We start from the raw sequence: 16,766 nt of genomic DNA, 5'->3' as shown, positions 1-16,766 counted from the left end.
CCAGGGCTCAAATGACCCTTGTGCAAATAGCTTGCTCAAACCTGAGAAAGTGTTGGCTCCAAGACATGGAAACCATCCTGAGCTTGTACCCTTTGGGCTCTTTGCTTCCACTAGGAGGTTCTGGCCAAGGGCCTTGGATGCTTTAGTGGCTGAGGGCCACAGCATGGTCCTCTGGGACTGTTTCTCCAAGCATCTACTCCACTCTAGGTTGCCACCGTGATTCAAAGACATGAAAACATGTCTGCCAAGTCAGGGCAGAATGATCCTTGTGACTAGGGAGAACTCATCTGGCTTGCCACACCTCTGTTCTCTGCAACTGGTTCATGTCCCTCGTCTTCAAGTACTGTTGGCTCTTTTCCATCCCACATCTAGTTTCTCAATCCTAGGACATTCTCTTACAGAATCACGATCCAAAGTGTGGCCCCCAGTGTTGCTGGGGGCTGCACAGCTCATGTCTCAACCTGAAGCTATGTCTCTAGCACGAAGGGGCTCTGTCGGCAGTCAGCGTTCCCCCAAGCTACTCTCCTCCTCACCGGGGCATCTTAACCTCAGGGCAGCACCAGAACCAAACCAAGACACAGCTGAGACCAGCATTCTGCCATCTGTTTTTAGAAGATCCTTAGATTCTGGGTTGGCTTTGAACTCATTATGTGACCAAGGATGACTTGAACTTTTAATTCTGATGTCACCACCTCCCAAGTGCTGGGATAATAGGTATGCACCGCCATGCCGAGTTTTATTCAGGGCTGTGCATCAAACCCAGGGCTTTGGGTAGGCTAGGCAAACATGCTACCAACTGAACTACATCCAGACTCAGCCCTAGAGCCAATCAACATTTCCTACAAAGTTCCTACAAGTGGCTATCATGTCACACATGCAGCAAGGGCATGGCTCCTATGGTTCGTCACCACTCAGCAGCATGTCACAACCTTGTGTGTGAAGCAGGGCTTCAGCTCAGGCTGAACATGCCACCCTTTGCCTCCTGGTGCTGGCATTATGGGACTGTGCAACATTGCCACAGCTCTACCATTCAGACAGCAATGCCTAAAACTTCCAATTATTTCCACATCCTTGCAAACACTTGGGTTTTTTTTGTTTTGTTTTGTTTGTTTGTTTAAGACAGGGTCTCTTTGACTAGTTCTGGCTCGCCTGGAACTCACAGCATTGTTGGGCTTGAATTCAGAGATCTTTCTGACACCACACCCGGTGCTACGCCCAGCTCTAAGGTTGGTGGGGGAAAGTGCTGTGGGTCCCTGCTGTGAAGAGATAGGTCTGACTTTAACTCCGCATACCCGACTGACGTCTGACTAGACATTTTCACAGACCAATGTTCTGAGAGATGCTTTGGAAAATACACATACGGTTCTTTTTGGACACAGAACCTAGGGTCTCAGTCATGTTAAGCATGAGTTCTACCACCGAGCCATGAGAAGCCTCAGAGAAAGACTTCTACTAGCTCACTGTTGTGGGAGTTATGTGTTAGTGTTTGAACAGATTGAAGCCAAGACCTGGCACTCCACGACCACGACAGAGCCTGCCCTTGGACTGAGGGCATTTCTGCTGTCTCTACCCTCATTCCACCAGGTGCCACTTACCCTACAACTCTCCTGGAGTCACCATATAACCCTCGGGTTTACAGGGGACAGCAAACAGATATGAAGGCTCTGGATTGGCCTGTGTAGTTGGGATAGCTAGCAGTAAGGACAACCCACACCTCTGCACAGCCCCATTTCCCTGGAGTCTAGGGTAGTCAGGGCTTCTCTTTGCCCATGCCCCTCCCTGGATATATCACTCAGGAAGATGGTGAGCAGCTAGGTGCGACTGGGCTGGGTTTGTCACTAGCAGAACATCTACAGGCTCTGACTATGTAGACCTAGACTTCTCCATGTAGACCAGACTGGCCTCGAACTCTCTGCCTGCGTCAGCTTTCCAAGTGCTGGGATTAGAGTGTGTGCCACAATGTCTGGCTTCTTCTTCTTCTTCTTGGCAGAACCTCTTGCCCTGTCTCTCCTCTCAATTATAAAACAGGCACCTACAATAATCAACTGCTATGTGTGAGGGCATCCATTACCAACAGGAAAATGGATTTATTGCTTCATAAAAAGAATCATGATAAAACTTAAAGAGAAACTATAAACTTAAAAACCAACGCACCCCTCTTGGCACTCCAAGAGGTCTCAGGGTTTCTAGGGGTTGTCAAGGTAAGATGGGTTAGTGAGCCAGGCAGGCCAGCTAGGCTTCTCCCACATGAGCAGCTCCAGTGTCCTGATGGAGTCTGCCAGCAGGGGGCACTGTGATCACACGGCCATGCACAGGTCCCCATCGTAAAGCAAGGCTGACTCTCCCATTTTGAGCCTGCTGTAGGACTCGCTGGCTTCTGGTCTGGTCCACTCTGATAAAAGCAGCCCCTGGGGCTAGCCTCCTACCATATAAACACATGCACACACACGTACCACAGAAACACACGCCCCTCGGTTACTCACTAATCCTCTTCCCTACTTAGGCTTGGCTCTTCATGTCTACCAGTCACAGCCTTATTTTCACCCCAGAAAAACAGCTGTGTGTGGGTGGAAGGGTGCCCTTGTGGTGTCCCCTTAGCTCCCTTCAGGTTGCAGCCCGGAACAAAGCATGGCAGCAGAGATATACTTCTCCACCTCCTGTGGAAGAAGCCTTACACAGGGCTCTTGAGACTTTGTGTAAATATTCTGCCCTCCACTCCTTCCCTAGCCTCAGACAGCGGGGCTTCTCCTCAGGCCTTCTAGGGAAAAAGGAGCCAGGGACCAGCCACAGGGGGGCGGGTGGGGATGTTGGGATTACAAAGGGGTTAGCACCAACAACAGGAAGCGGGTCCTTCCTTCCTCAGGCAGCCAGACTGGCCAGGGGAGGTAAGGGGCCAAGCTAGGGGAGTGCAGACAGTGCAAGCCTTTGTCCTCAGGTGGGTGTGGTTGGTAGACATGCAGCTCAGGGACAGGTAGTGTGGGTAGAGGATGGCAGGCCCCTCTGCTTTGGCAAGAGGCAGAATCCAGATAAGTGAAAAAGAAAAAAAAAAAATAAAAAAGATGCTTGCTGGAGAAGTCCCCTTGGCTCCATGGAGACCCAAGACTGCAGAGCCCCTGGGGTGACAGCCAGGCCAGGGCAGCCCAGCTTCTGGCAGTGGGAGGTTCATTTGTCCCAGGCCTTCTCCTGTCCCTCCACACCAGTACTCCACGGCAGGGGCAGGGCTTTTTGAAGAAGTATGGGCTCCAGTATGGTGAAGGGCAGGATCCAGGGAGCACACGGGATCCTCTGGGGCAGGGAGATGACTGCAGTCAGTCACTGAAGCACAGGCAGGAGGCCACAACTCTGAGGCGGTAGGCGCGGGTGCCCACTACACGAAGGCCTCCCGGTTGGATGAGCCATTGATCTTAAGGAACAGCTTGCTGTCTTCCCTCCTCTGCTGAAGCTGCCTCTCCAGCTGGCGCCGGTAGCAAATCAGGTAAAGTGGCAGGCAGAAGCCCAGCATGCTCACGACGAGCAGACCCACGTTCACCTGGGATGGTGGGGAGTGGGCTGTCAGAAGGAGCTCCATTCACACAAGGCAGCACCCTCCCGCACACGAAGGTTTGGGGAAGGGAGGGCAGAGAAAAGACTGAAAACTAAAGAGGAGGTTTCAGGAGGTCCCAGCTGTCAATCCACATTCCAGCATCTAAATCCCCCAGTTCTCCAAGTACCACTCAGCAGCCTCCAGGGAATGGGCTGGCACTGGGACCATCCTTGACACCTCGATGAGAGTGCTGGTCTTTGGATGGAAAGCCTGGGATTCACCCCAGAATCAGATTCAAAGAGAAGCCATTTTTCTGCTTCTTCCTGGCCACCATCACAAGGGATCCCTGACTGGGTACTGTCCAACATTCCCACACTACCTGCTGTCCTTGGGCCCCACTTCCCAGGAGCAAAATGGAGAGACACCCTGACCCTTCTTACCCACAGAGGATCTCCTCCGAGAGGCCCCATCATGGCCAGAAACAGTGGCTGCTGTAGGAGAGCAAAGAGTGCACTGACCAGGGACTGCAGTCCTGTGAGGCTACCGAACTGCGTGGAGGGGTACCTGTTGGGGTAATGAGACCCATCACAGCCAGCACCGTTCACAGGCTTCCCAAGCCCCTCACTGGCCTGGCTTAGGTATGCTGGTAACCAGGGCTGCCTGGAGGCACTGGTGCCTGTAGGGAGAGGTGGGATCAGCCTCAGGATGGCTGGGTGCAGGTCCCTGAGGCTCCAGACTCTGGAGCAAGCCTCTCCCATACTCAGATGTGCCCTCAGCCTGTGGGTGTGGGACGAGCAGGGTGGGAAGCATGGTGCCAGCAGAGGCTGCGGCTTGGGAAACATTCCCGGGAGCAGGTTGGAGGCTGAGCCTGGCTCTGCTGTACCCCTCTCCAGCAGCGTTGCACAATCACGGAAACTCAGCATCACAGCTCTTGCCCGACTCCCTCATACTCTGCCAGGGCAGCCACAACTTCCTCCAGGCCTGGGGGTGTGGGACAAGGCGGGGGACAGGCGGACCTGGAATGACCCTGTAGGATGCTGCTTAAAGAGGGAAGGAGTTCTGGACTTAGTCTTGGGGAATACCAGGCTCTGCCTCAGAGGTATGAGGGAGCTGTATTCGTGATCACAGACAGTGGATGATGGAACTAGGGTTTTAATTTCTGGGTCAAGCCCTGGGCAAAAGAGGGAATAACTGTGTAGCTTCTTGGAAAAGATGTCGGTTTCACTGTAGCTGGGGTCCAAGGAGGTTATGGCCAGCGAATGGCCCTCTGAGGCCCTGGGTGAGGACAGCCCAGGACTTTCTGGGACCAGTTACTCATATCACTGCCCCTGCAGAGGACTATTTACACGTTAGTATTTAGCTTCAAGCATTCAGAACCCAACCCTGTCCCAGTGAGCAGTCAGGGACAGCGCCAGGACTTGGCTGAATGGCAATGCCTGGGGCTCGAAGGCACTGACCCCAGCTGAAGCATTTCACTTCGTGTGAAATGCCAAGGCTTGTGGGCACCCAACTGTCTGCCTATCTGACTCACCTGCTGTCAGGTGCAGATGATGGCCTTTGTGACACAGACAGCAGAAACCTAGTACATGTCCCGATACAACATGACACATGCCAGCGGGGCAGGATAGGCTAGTTCCAGGGTCTCAGTGCTACCTGCAGTCCCCTCGGGTTAGGGCCACCACACCACCCAGAGCTTCCAGGACTTACACGGCAGCATATAGGCCCCCTACGGCAGAGTGGATGAATCCTCGCACAATTGTGTGCAGGACGAAGGAGAAGATCTGAGGGAGGGAAGGAGGGAGAGCAGAGCATGAGCAGCAGACCCTCAGGACCTCCTCTGTCCTTGCCCTCTGGCTCTGGAGACTTGGGCATAGGAATGGTAGGCACCCGGAGCTGGATGTTACCAGCTCTCTAGTACAGAATGCTCTCTTGTTTTCTTTTGTTCTGCTTTGTTTATTTTTTTGTTTTTGTTTTTTGAGGCAAAATCTCACTGTATATCCCTGGCTGCCCTAGAACTGTCTATGTAGACAAGGCTGGCCTTGAACTCACAAAGATCTGCTTGCCTCTGCCTCCACAGTGCTGGGATTAAAGTTATGTGCCACCATGACTGACCCTTGATAAAACGTTTTGCATCATTAAAAAAAAAAAATTTGGTAGTCACAGCCTGATACCCACAGGCCTGTATAAATACATATATTTCAATTTCAGTTATGTGTATGAGCGCACCATGTGTGTACCTTGTGCCAGAATACAGAAGATTCCTTGAAACTGTCATTACAGACCGTTCTGAGCACCGTGTGGGTGCTGGGCACTGAACTCAGGTCCTTGCACAAGAGCATCCACTGAACCATCTCTCTAGGTCCTCATTTGTATAATTAAAATAATGTTCTTCCTTTTCTTTTTTTTCAGAGCTGGGGACCGAACCCAGGGCCTTGGGCTTGCTAGGCAAGTGCTCTACCACTGAGCTAAATCCCCAACCCCTTAAAATAATGTAAATTGAGGCTAGAGAGATGGCCCAGCAGTTGAGAGCACAGCTTGCCTTCCAGAGGATCTCATTAGGTTCCCAACACCAGCAAGGCAGCTGACTACTGTCTGCAACCAGGGAGTCTGATGCCTTCTTCTGGCCTTGGTAGACAATGTCCCACATTTGGGACACAGAGTTACACACGTAGGTAAAACGCCCATATGCACAGGAAAAGATATTTTAAGGTCTTTTTTTTTTTTTTTTGGACAGGGTTTTTCTGTGTAGTCAGACCATGGTGGCCTTGAAATCACAGAGATCCTCCTGCCTCTGCCTCCTGAGTGCTGGGATAAGCTTTTCTCTTTGAAATATATTTCACGTATGCACGTGTGCTGTGTGGAGGTCCTGCTCCCAGAAGTGTGGGTAGTGGAAGGGCCAGGGCTACTCCTGACAGCAGCAGCACTGAGAAAGGCGCTGCAGATGTGGGTTTGCACAGGCTCTGTCTCCTCCTTCAGATGCACCGCTGCCTTTTCAGAAGTGGCCTTCGATGAAAACCGCGTTAGCAAAGAGCAGCAGTGACTGCTGTGCACTGAACATCTTCCCTCCATCAGACAAGATGGTCAAGATAAGGATGTGCGAGGATCTCCCGACCTGGAAGTGACGCAAGTCTCCCAGGGCTTACTCTAGTCAGTCTGTACACAGTACCAGCACGTACGTGTGATAGTGCCTGTGGGTGTCCACACCTGTGTGCTCAACGTAGCTCCACACCTGGCACCTTGTAAACAAAGAGCCTCTTCGTTTCCAGAGCTGGTGTGAGACGATGATGCACTTGGGCTACGCCCACTGGAAGCAATGCTATCAAATGCATTCCTTCACCTTGTAAATCTGGGACCCGGGCCCAGACAAACTGTACAATGTTTTCACAGACCAAAGGGTGGGGGCAGGTGCAAAGTCTACTTGGCTTACAAACTCAGCAAGTCGGGTTTTAGAAAACTCAGAAATCTAGTGCGGGGCAGAGCATGGAGGTACGTTCTTGGAATCCTAGCACTTGAAGGGCTAGGGTAGAAGGATCAAGTCTGAGGCCAGCCTGGGCTACAGAGAAACTCTGTCTCAGAAGACAAAAGAAATCTTGTATAAAGGAATTAAACCTTTGAACCCTGACACCAAGCCGGGCCCAGTCATTGTCTGTTCTCTCCAGGATCCCAGTCATGTGGACACTGCTGTCTCTGCCATTGAGAGTGCTGGGGTTGCAAGTGTACACCACCACACCCACCCAGCCTTGGCCAAAACCTCTATAGACATCAGATTTCAACTGTCTGAGGAAATGCAAGACCATCCAGTTCCAGGAAACAGACGATGGTGGTACCCGTGGCATGCAAGGTGCCCGAGGACAGAGAAGAACAAAGCCTTCTTGGAGAAGAGTCCTGTGAAAGAAGCCTGGTGTTCACAGCTCACCGTCCTTCTCAAGCCCTGGGCTGTGGAGTGGAGGAGGCTAGGTGGACCCCAGCAAATATTGGTGGATGGCCAGACTGAATGAATACGCGTTTTAGTCTCTAAAAACCCCTCATTTGTGTCCCGTCCCCAACATGGTCTTCCCTCCCCCACACATACCTGTAGAGGCAGATTAGGAATGAGGCAGGTCACCCCAAAACCCACGAGCAGCACGTTCGTAAAGGCGAAGGCCCGCATGGCATTGGTGATTTTCTGAATCTGCCTGTCTCGCTTCTGCTTCTTTTCACCTCTGTAGAGAAGGGCACAGGACTTAGGGTGGAAAAGGTGGGCCCTCTCCAAAAAGTCAAGACTTCAGGGATCCCAGTGTGTGGACTGATCCCAGGCCACTCAGCCACAACTTAGCCCAGCAGGAGGACACTGGCAGGGCTGCTGTCTCAGTTGAGTGGAGGCTGATTCAAATGGAAGCTCTCACAGCTGAGAAGACAGCTTCACCACCCCCATCCCCACCCCACCTTCCCACTCTCACTCCCCACCCCTCACAGCCCTGCTTAGTGAGCCTGGATGGCAGGGAGGGGGAGGAGCAGGAGCACCCCTGCGAGGAGGACCAGCAAAGCCTCAGTGCACCGGTATCCTGCAGGAAGCTGGTAACAAGCCAGATAAGGGAGTGCAGTGTGTTGGTTTCGCCTTGTGGGGCAGGACAGGGTGAGGGGAACAAATACACAGCAGATGGAACCAGGATGGCAAATAGCCTTTTGGCTCTAGGGCCTAACCTAGATAACAGAGAGTCTCTGTAATTATTTCCTTGTGGATTAACTATTACTGATTCCAGCCACGCCACCCACACTGAAACCCCACGGATGATCACAGGACAAACAGCAAAAATGCGAAGGAAGGCAGCAATTCTGGGCCCACCGCTTTAACTTTACCACCTCTGGAAGAAGCCTCAAACACCTAGCCCTGGTCCCCTCATCTGTAAAGTGGGTACAATGCTAACACACATTGCATCATGGTACTGAAGCTGAACCGAGACATTGTGTGTTAAATGCTTGGCAGTGAGCCTGACACAATAAATAACAGCCTATCATGTGACGGGGTTGTAGACTACAGCATTTAACTCATCCTCTGATCTCAGAGCCCAGCCCTTCCATAAAGCAGGACTCCAGAGGCTTGTTTAATCTTCGTAGTCAGCACATCATTAGCACGCTCAGTTAGGGCGGCCTACAGCTCAAGTGTGGAATGAACCCCAGTGGCAAGTAGCTTTAAGATAGCCCCCTTGTGGGGCTTGTGCCAGTGACGTGAGTGACAGCCTGCGGCCCTGGGCTTCCTCTGCTTTCATCTAGCTCAGCATCTCCCAACATCATCCTATCAGAAAATGTCCACAGAGGTGGGAACAACAGGTGCGGAGCTTGCAAGGGTCCCCTCCTGCCCACCAGGCCCTGCCCATATCTATCCCGGCTGTCTGCAAGCTGCAAGTGGGCTGTGGCCTACGTACTGAGCGCCATCTTTCTCCTCAGGCTCCTCAGAAGTATCTTCACACTCTTTTAGCCTCCAGTCCATGATGTAGCCGATGACAGGAGCCGTCAGCAGGCAGAGCAGCTGGAGTGCGCCGAAGATGGAGGTGTAGAGGGCAACTGGGGAAGAATACAGCATGTCACGGGAGCACCGGGCACAGCCCTGGGGAGGCGTGAGTGGACTCTATGGGTCTTCAGAGTCTGCCTTGCAACCTCTTGGTCACTGCGGGTTGCAGGGAACCTACAGACCTGAACTTCTCAAATCAAAGCTAGAACAAAGGCCAATTTTCTGCTCTAAGCATCTGTTGCTTCCCCAGAAACAGCTATTGAAATCCAGCATGTCACAATGACCCACCCTCCAAAGTCTCAGGAAGTCACTCTGACTTGGAAACCACAAAATCACCAATGTCCATAACTGGGGCTTTATATGTGACTGACCATTCTTCTCTGCCCCCAGGAAGGCACCACTCCCAGAGACTCAGATGTCAGGGCTTCTGTCTTCAAAGAGACTTAAAATTAAAGAGGTGGGGGACAAAAAATAGTTGACCGCTGAATGTTCTACCCTTACCCCACCAGTTGAGTCAAGAGGGATGTTTGTTATTTGAGGCAAGAAGCCTGTGGGCTGAGCAGAGGGTACTGAGGGGGTGTAACGTTCCCTGACAATGCCCCTGGCTTACCAGTCGCCATCACTTCATCGAGAGTGCAAAGGTGGAAAAGCAGAAAGGAGAGGGGTCAGTGGCAGAAGGTACGAATGAGACAGGACAACATACACCCCGCTTCCTGAGAGTCCCTCTCCCCCAGAGCACTCAATGAAGGCCTCGCCCACTCCAGCTCCAGGTTGGATGTGAAAGAGAGCCCAGCCCAGCTGATAGTCCCCTGGCTGCTCATCATGAGCAGGCTGGTGTGTCAGACCTATGGCCCCGGTCTGGGCACCATGATGAGGAAGTGGTATAATTAAAGGCAGAAGGCCGGGTAGACTCAGAGTTCTACCATGTGGCCCTGTGGGAGAGCTGCTCTGTCACTGTTACCTCCTGCTGCACTCAGAGAGAAGGAAAGGTCAAAGGATCCATGCCAGGCATGTGGTCATCTGACACCAGTCTCCCTAGACCGTCAGTCAGGCTTCCTCCTTCAGCTCCCTGACCCCACGCAGCCCTTCTGAGCAGAGCTAGGTCTGTGAGTGCTGGAGGTGAGAGGAACATAGCGCCTGTCTACTAGAATCCAGACTTCTCCTGAGCCCCTCTACTTCTTGAAGCTGACAGGTTTTTTGTTTGTTTGTTTTTGTTTTAGATAAGGTTTTATTGTGTAGCCAAACTGGACTGGAAATCATAATCTTCCTGCCTCACTCTGCCTAGCACCTGAGATTGTGGGAGTGTATCAGAATTGCCATTTTTTTTTTTTTTCTGTTTTGTCTTTTTTTTGTGTAGCCATGGCTGTCCTAGATAGAACTCTCTCTGTAGACCAGGCTGGCCTTGAACCCACAGAGGTTACCTGCTTCTGCCTGAGCTGGAATTAAATCCACAGGGGAAGAAGAGCCAACTCCTGACCACTGTGCCCTGACTTCCTCATGAGCAGCAAGCATGTTTGCCTGCTGAGCTGGTCCCAGCAAAAGATTTTTATTTAAGTGAAATACCAGAAGATTAAGCTGAGTACGATGGTAATTCCAGTCCTTGGCTGAGACAGGAGGATTACCTACTACTATCTGAAGCCAACCGGTCTACTAAGCGAGTTCCACGCCAACCTAGCCTATCACATCTCAACAACAACAACAACAACAAACAAACAAAACAAAAAGAAAAAAAAACCAAAAATGTTCTACTAGGTAGGGTGACCCACACTTGTAGTCATAGCTACAGGAGACTGAAGCAGGAAGGTACCTGAGAGGCTAAGCAAAGCAGCAAGCAAGACCCATCCAGATATGCTCTCCCTAACCCGTGCGGGCCTCCAATGTGCTCTGCAATCTCTGACGACTTTGAACATCTTTCTCCTTCCACCTCTGGAGTGCTGGGATCACAGGCAGCCATCACTGTGCCCGCCGATTTATGTGGTGCAGGTGTCATGAACCCTAAGAAAGCATTCTACCATGTGAGCCACATTTTTGCTCAAGACTCTTTAAAAAAAAAAAAAAAGTTCCAAGGGTATAATGTCAGGAAATTATTGCCAGACAGTGGTGTGCACACCTTTGATCCCATCAGCTCCTGAGAAGCAGAGGCAGGGGAATCTCCGTAGGTTGGAGGCCAGCCTGGTCTACAGAGTGAGTTCTAAGCCAGCCAGGGCTACACAGAGAAACACAGTCTTGAAACAAACAAATAAAAAGTCAAGAAATGGTTGGGGATTTAGCTCAGTGGTAGAGCGCTTGCCTAGCAAACGCAAGGCCCTGGGTTTGGTCCCCAGCTCCAGAAAAAAAAAAAAAAAAAGTAAGTCAAGAAATTATCACTGGATTAAGCAAAGTTTAAGGCCGTTTTCTCCCATAAGGACCACGAGGCCATCACTGTGCCCCATGATTTTCTTGCTTATTACATTAGGCTTCTTTCCACTTTTCCCCTCCACCGAGAAGCCATGAGGTGCCTGGAGTGTTTCCCTCTGTGAAAGCAGGCCTTCCTGTCCCTGCGGAACACTGGTATGTTGGCTCCTTGCAAGGACTGCGTTATCTTTCCCTCGGTAAAAACAAGTTAGCCAACAAAAGAAAGTGGCAGGCTGGCGAGACTGCCAACAGAGAGGATTTGCCTGTGTGTTTGTCCTGCTTGCTCAGGATGACTAAAGCTGAGTCAGCCAGGCCCTGGGGAAGGACTGACTTTCTCTGCGAAGCAAAGCCCCTTGTCAGCTCAAGACCTGCTGCTGTTTTCCTGTGGGTTATCAGTTCTGTTTCCCAGAGTGAACAAGCCTCAACCAGAGTACTTCGTTCCTGAGAAGCTTGTTTTCCCTAGTTCCCAGGGAGGGACATCGATCAGAATGGGCCCTCACTGGACCCTGAGTCCTCAGTTGGGACAAAGGTCCTCCCTCAGCCCCCAAGGTGTCCAAATGCCAAGCCAGTCCCTTCGGAACAGGGATGTGACTGGGTGACTGGGTGGGGCTGGTCTTCTGCTCTGGGTAGTGTTTTCAGCACTGTCGAAGCCCTCCGCCCTCCCCAGTGGCACTGGAAACATTCATCGCATGCCCTAGACACAGTGCTATTTCAGTCCTCTCCCTTCTTAGCCGGGAAACCCCTGATGTGGACATGAGGGAACAGCTCAGCCCCGACAAGTTAGCAGGCCTGCTGATCTGGGTCACACAGTACGTCAGCTGGAGGGGATGGAGGGGTTTGTTGGGCTGGTGAGAGTAACAGCACTGCCCTACCCTGGAGGGATGCATCAAAGAAGGCCCAGGGCACACTTACCTGTCTTCTGGTCCCCGCTGACCAGGAACTCAAGGATGCTGTTCATGGCCCCCATGTAGAAGATGAGTCGTAGCTGTGTGACACACATGGTGACCAGGCTGAGCAGCAGGATGGGGCTGAACACACTGTGCATGAACGAGGGGGCTGCTGTGGAGAGGGAAGAAGGCTCAATGTGTGGACTCCGCTGGAGGTGAGGGACAGCAAAGAGCCCTGCTGAGGTCTATGGTCTTGATGCTCATCAGCAGACTCCCTAAGCTCTGTGTATGTGTCTGTCCCCCTTTAAGACAGACTAGGCATGCGGTGAGAGGATACCCAGAGGATACAGAGCCTCAGCCAGTGATTCCGGATCAAGGGGGCTGTGGGCTGCACCTGCAGTGTAAGTGTGGATAACCCTCCCCCTGCCCCCAGACCTCTTGAGCCAACCTGGAAGGGGAGAGTTGTGCTCTGGGTACCTGCAGCATCCGGCTGGCACTTCACCTCCAGGTCCACGGTGGATAGACACAGCTTGTGGCCCTCCTGCAGGGCAGCTTGCTCCTTGGCAGTCCTCATGGAGCTGCCCACGCTCAACCGGCGCCCCACTGTGGTCACCTGCTTGTAGAACTGCTTCCCTGTGATCTTGTGGTCAAAGCCTAGCCAGCTGAACTTGATCTTCACCCTAGCAGCCACAGGGAGGGTGTTTGTTGGTTGCTGCCTGGGACTCTGGCTGGTGTGAGGGTAGGGCAGAGAACATGCCTAACTTACGAGTAGTCCATGTCCTCTGGTCCTGGGAAGGGCTCTAGTGGCCAGTTGAAGAAACAGTTGAGGAAAACTAGGCCAGAGCAGCCAGCCCAGACCACTAGGATGACGATGAAGGAGGCCCCAGCGTCATAGATGAGCTGTCAGGAGAGGGAGCAGTGTTATCAGTGAGAAGGCAGAATGAGCACTGGGCAGGGGACAGTTGGGAAGCACTCACAACGCTGGGCTGAATAGAAAGGCACAATCCTGTGAGCTGAGCTGTTTGGCTATTAGAACCCCCATGTCCTGATAATCTCAACCTGTCTGAACCTAGAATCCAATCTGAACCAAATGTCACCATCTTAAGAGGTGACTGAGTTATCGCTGTCATGTCTGTCTCTCTGGGTCACAGTAATCAGCACTGGCTAAGGTTTTTCTGCTTCTTCTGAAGGTTTCTCTCTGTTTTAAGACAAATTCTGTATAACTCTGGTCGGCCTCAAACTCTTGATCCTCCTGCCTCTACATACAGAGTGTTGGGCTCACAGGCAGCCTGGCTACTCTGCTTGACCGTCTAGTTCCCCCAGGACAGGAACTTGCCAGCCCTGTCCACTGATGTCTCTCTAGCCTTTAAGTACACACACGGCAGGTGCTCCAGACACTCGGGAGACCGACTGACGCAGCTCCTTTGGCTCCTCTGTGAAACAGGTGTTGATGCTACACTGGGAGAGTGCTTCGGCCAAGGTTAGTGATGATCCTGGCAGCGGGCAGAGGGCAGAGGGCAGAGGGCAGAGGGCAGAGGGCCAAGCATTTTAGCACCAATGACTACTTTCTTTTCTTAAGTACCAGATTGAACTTGGGGCCTCCTGTGTGCTTGCCAACTGTCTACCAATAAATTTTACTCATGGCCCTTTTAGAGACAAGTAGAGACTAACTTGCCCAGGTTGCTCTTGGACTTTCCATCCCCTCCTGCCTCAGCTTCCTTAGTAGTCATGAGTGCAGGCCTGTGCCCCTAGGCTTATTTTTTGCTTTGTTTTGTTTTTTTTTTTAAGATTTATTTATTTATTATATATGAGTACACTGTAGCTATCTTCAGACACACCAGAAGAGGGCATCAGATCTCATTACAGATGGTTGTGAGTCACCATGTGATTGCTGGGATTTGAACTCAGATCCTCTGGAAGAGCAATCAGTGCTCTTAACCACTGAGCTATCTTTCCAGCCCCCATAGGGCTGTCTTGATCATCCCCATTTCTTCCCAGACCCAATGTGAGAGTTTTCTAAGTGCCTTAGCATGTATCTGCCCAGCTCCCTAAGTGGAGGCTGTCACTTATACACGGAAGCCAAGGAGCTTCTGCTTCCTCCAGGAGCAAGAAGTTCACAGGGTGACTGGTCAGATTCCTACCACCCAGCACACGGACCCAGGGTTCCCAGCCTATATCTGAGGACCCCTCTTTTCATCACAGCACCCCATTGCCCTGAAGTGGGCTTCATCTTGATGCCAGTGCTTGGGGAGAAAAGAGCTCTTGGTGACACCCTGACAGAGCAACAGAATAGGAGAGGTACCCGAGCCTAGGAGATTCTGAGCCTAGGCTTCTTCCTGATGCCATGTGACTTCCACGGGCTCAGAATCCTGCCTGGGAGGGAAACAGCTGAACCAACTTGGCGGACGGACGGCGGAGCTCTGGCTAATGGGCAGCAACAGCCCAACATCAACAGGCAAGTTCCCTCACCCTACCTTCCCTCCCCCTGCCTGGGGTCACACACCACAGAACAACACTCAAGCTCCCCTCTTCCAGGGCCCAGGGGTTTTCTTTTCTCTTGCTCCCGTGGTGCCAGGTGCATCCTGCCTAGGTGGGAGGGGCAGTTAAGGGGCCACCCCTTAGTGTTCACAATGACACTGCAGTGGCCTAGGTAGAGGCCTCTGCCTAAGGCCTAGGAAAAAGCCTGAGTTAGGAAGTGGAGAGACATGGGCTGGTCACACCCTCACCTTGATTCCTGGGAAGGTAACTGCTGAGGAAGCGTAGGATCCGATCATCAAGGCAATAAATGTGGACCGAAGGTCACCGAACATATTGGGCAGCTGAGGGGATGGATGGAAGAAAGGCAGGCTTAGGTCACAGGTACATCTCACCTTTTGACATTGTGACACAACACCATCATCTGCAAATTCATACCAGAGAACTACGCAATTGAGCTTACAAGAACACCAAGGAGGTTCTAAGTAAGCTTTATGACTTGGTGTTACGCTGTATTCATAGCTGTCCAGGGCTGAGTCGGAATCCCCTTAGGGAGAAGGGAAGTGAGCAGCTAGCAGTGGCCGGGCCGAGCCTCAGTTACTCTCCCTCTGTGGAATTCACAGCACAGCAATCTAGGCAACTGCCACGAATCAATGGCAAGTTTTCTTTCCTTCCCAGACAGAGATGGAGAAAAGACAAGACTGTCTGCAAACTGCCTCACCACTCCTGACACAGACCGGGGCCCTTACCATAGTTGCTGTGTTTGAAGGAGGTGGCAGAGAGCAGAACCGTGAGCCTTAAGCACCCCTCAAAGGAAGAAAGCCCGTTAAAAATAAGAATCTATTTGGGGAATGAGTGTCATTTTATAAATAAAAGTATCAGCGTCCCAGAAAGACCAGATGTCAGCAAAAGCTGCTTTTGGTTTTGAGAGTGTTTCCGGAAGGTGCCAATCACGGTCCTAACAAGACAGGTGGTTCCCCAATTCCTGCCTGAGTTGTTTAGTGTAAGTAGAGGATTTGTTCCAACTTGACACTAGCCTGGGAGACACCTAGCACCTCCAGAACGCCAGGATTAGGAAGGCTCTGGCTGTTTTTAACACGACCACTCTGAGCATGGGTGCAAAGCAAGACCAGGCCCATCTGAGATGACTTCAAGGCCAACCCTCAGTGATTCTGCGGAAACTCAGTCCTGCTAAGACACCACAACCTGAGCTGGGCCCATGGCTCAGGAGTTACGAGCGCTTATCGCTCTTTCAGAGGATCTGGGTTTGGTTGTCAGGACTGACAGAGTAGGGAGCTCACAGTCATCCTTTACTTCAACACCTTCTTCTGGCCTCTGTGTACTGCATCCACCATGTACATACACTCATACACAGGGACAAAGCACTCATACAAATAAATAAAATAGCTTACAAAAATGCTAGGCATGGTGGTAAGCACCTTTAATCCCAGCACAAAGGAGGCGGAGGCAGGTGGATCTCTTGAGTTTGAGGCCAGCCTGGTCTACAGAGTGAGTTCCAAGACAGCCAGGGATACACAGAGAAACCCTTTCTAGAAAACCCAAAAAAACTAAGCACGGATGGATTCCAACTGGAGCAAAGTAAGCCCTGCCCACAAGTAGCCCCATGTCTTCTTCCAGCTCAGGAGCCTGTTACCATGTCATCAACAGCGCTCTTGGTGCTGGGGACATTCTCGAGAGCTATGTCCACCTATCTCACTAAATTCATCTAGTGAGTGTGGGCCTAGGCAATGCTCCTTTTCTTATTGTCCGGGGTCCTTTTTGTTTAATCATCATGACTATAGCCTAAGCACACTCAGGAGCCCAGCACTCAGGCCTCTGATGGCCAAAATCTTAGGCCATCAGAGGCTCACAGCAAGACCCTATCAAGACTAGAGAAGGCCGCTGCAAGCCCATTTCTCGCTACCAAAGTGGGTTAGCTGTGACACTATGCCTGTCTCTCATTATTTTTGCCTGGTTTTGCTCTTGATTAAATAAA

General features: G+C 51.6%; 1 protein-coding gene across 1 annotated transcript in view; it reads right to left on the bottom strand.

Annotated features, from left to right (window-relative positions):
* Positions 1-2,056: 2,056 nt before the first annotated feature.
* The window catches only part of Slc43a2 (solute carrier family 43 member 2), a 39,646-nt gene continuing 24,936 nt past the window's right edge, over positions 2,057-16,766 (bottom strand). Inside the window, exons 6-15 of the mRNA XM_032912100.1 lie at positions 15,022-15,114; positions 13,062-13,195; positions 12,773-12,975; positions 12,321-12,467; positions 9,625-9,636; positions 8,929-9,067; positions 7,596-7,725; positions 5,231-5,304; positions 3,964-4,087; positions 2,057-3,529 (exon numbers count right to left, since the gene is read on the bottom strand). Coding sequence (XP_032767991.1) covers positions 3,368-3,529; positions 3,964-4,087; positions 5,231-5,304; positions 7,596-7,725; positions 8,929-9,067; positions 9,625-9,636; positions 12,321-12,467; positions 12,773-12,975; positions 13,062-13,195; positions 15,022-15,114 — 1,218 coding nt within the window. The 3' untranslated portion in view covers positions 2,057-3,367. The remainder of the gene's footprint in view (positions 3,530-3,963; positions 4,088-5,230; positions 5,305-7,595; positions 7,726-8,928; positions 9,068-9,624; positions 9,637-12,320; positions 12,468-12,772; positions 12,976-13,061; positions 13,196-15,021; positions 15,115-16,766) is intronic.

Source organism: Rattus rattus, chromosome 9 (genome assembly GCF_011064425.1).
Source record: "Rattus rattus isolate New Zealand chromosome 9, Rrattus_CSIRO_v1, whole genome shotgun sequence".
Lineage (NCBI taxonomy): Eukaryota > Metazoa > Chordata > Mammalia > Rodentia > Muridae > Rattus > Rattus rattus.
This window is presented reverse-complemented; position numbering and strand designations above follow the sequence as displayed.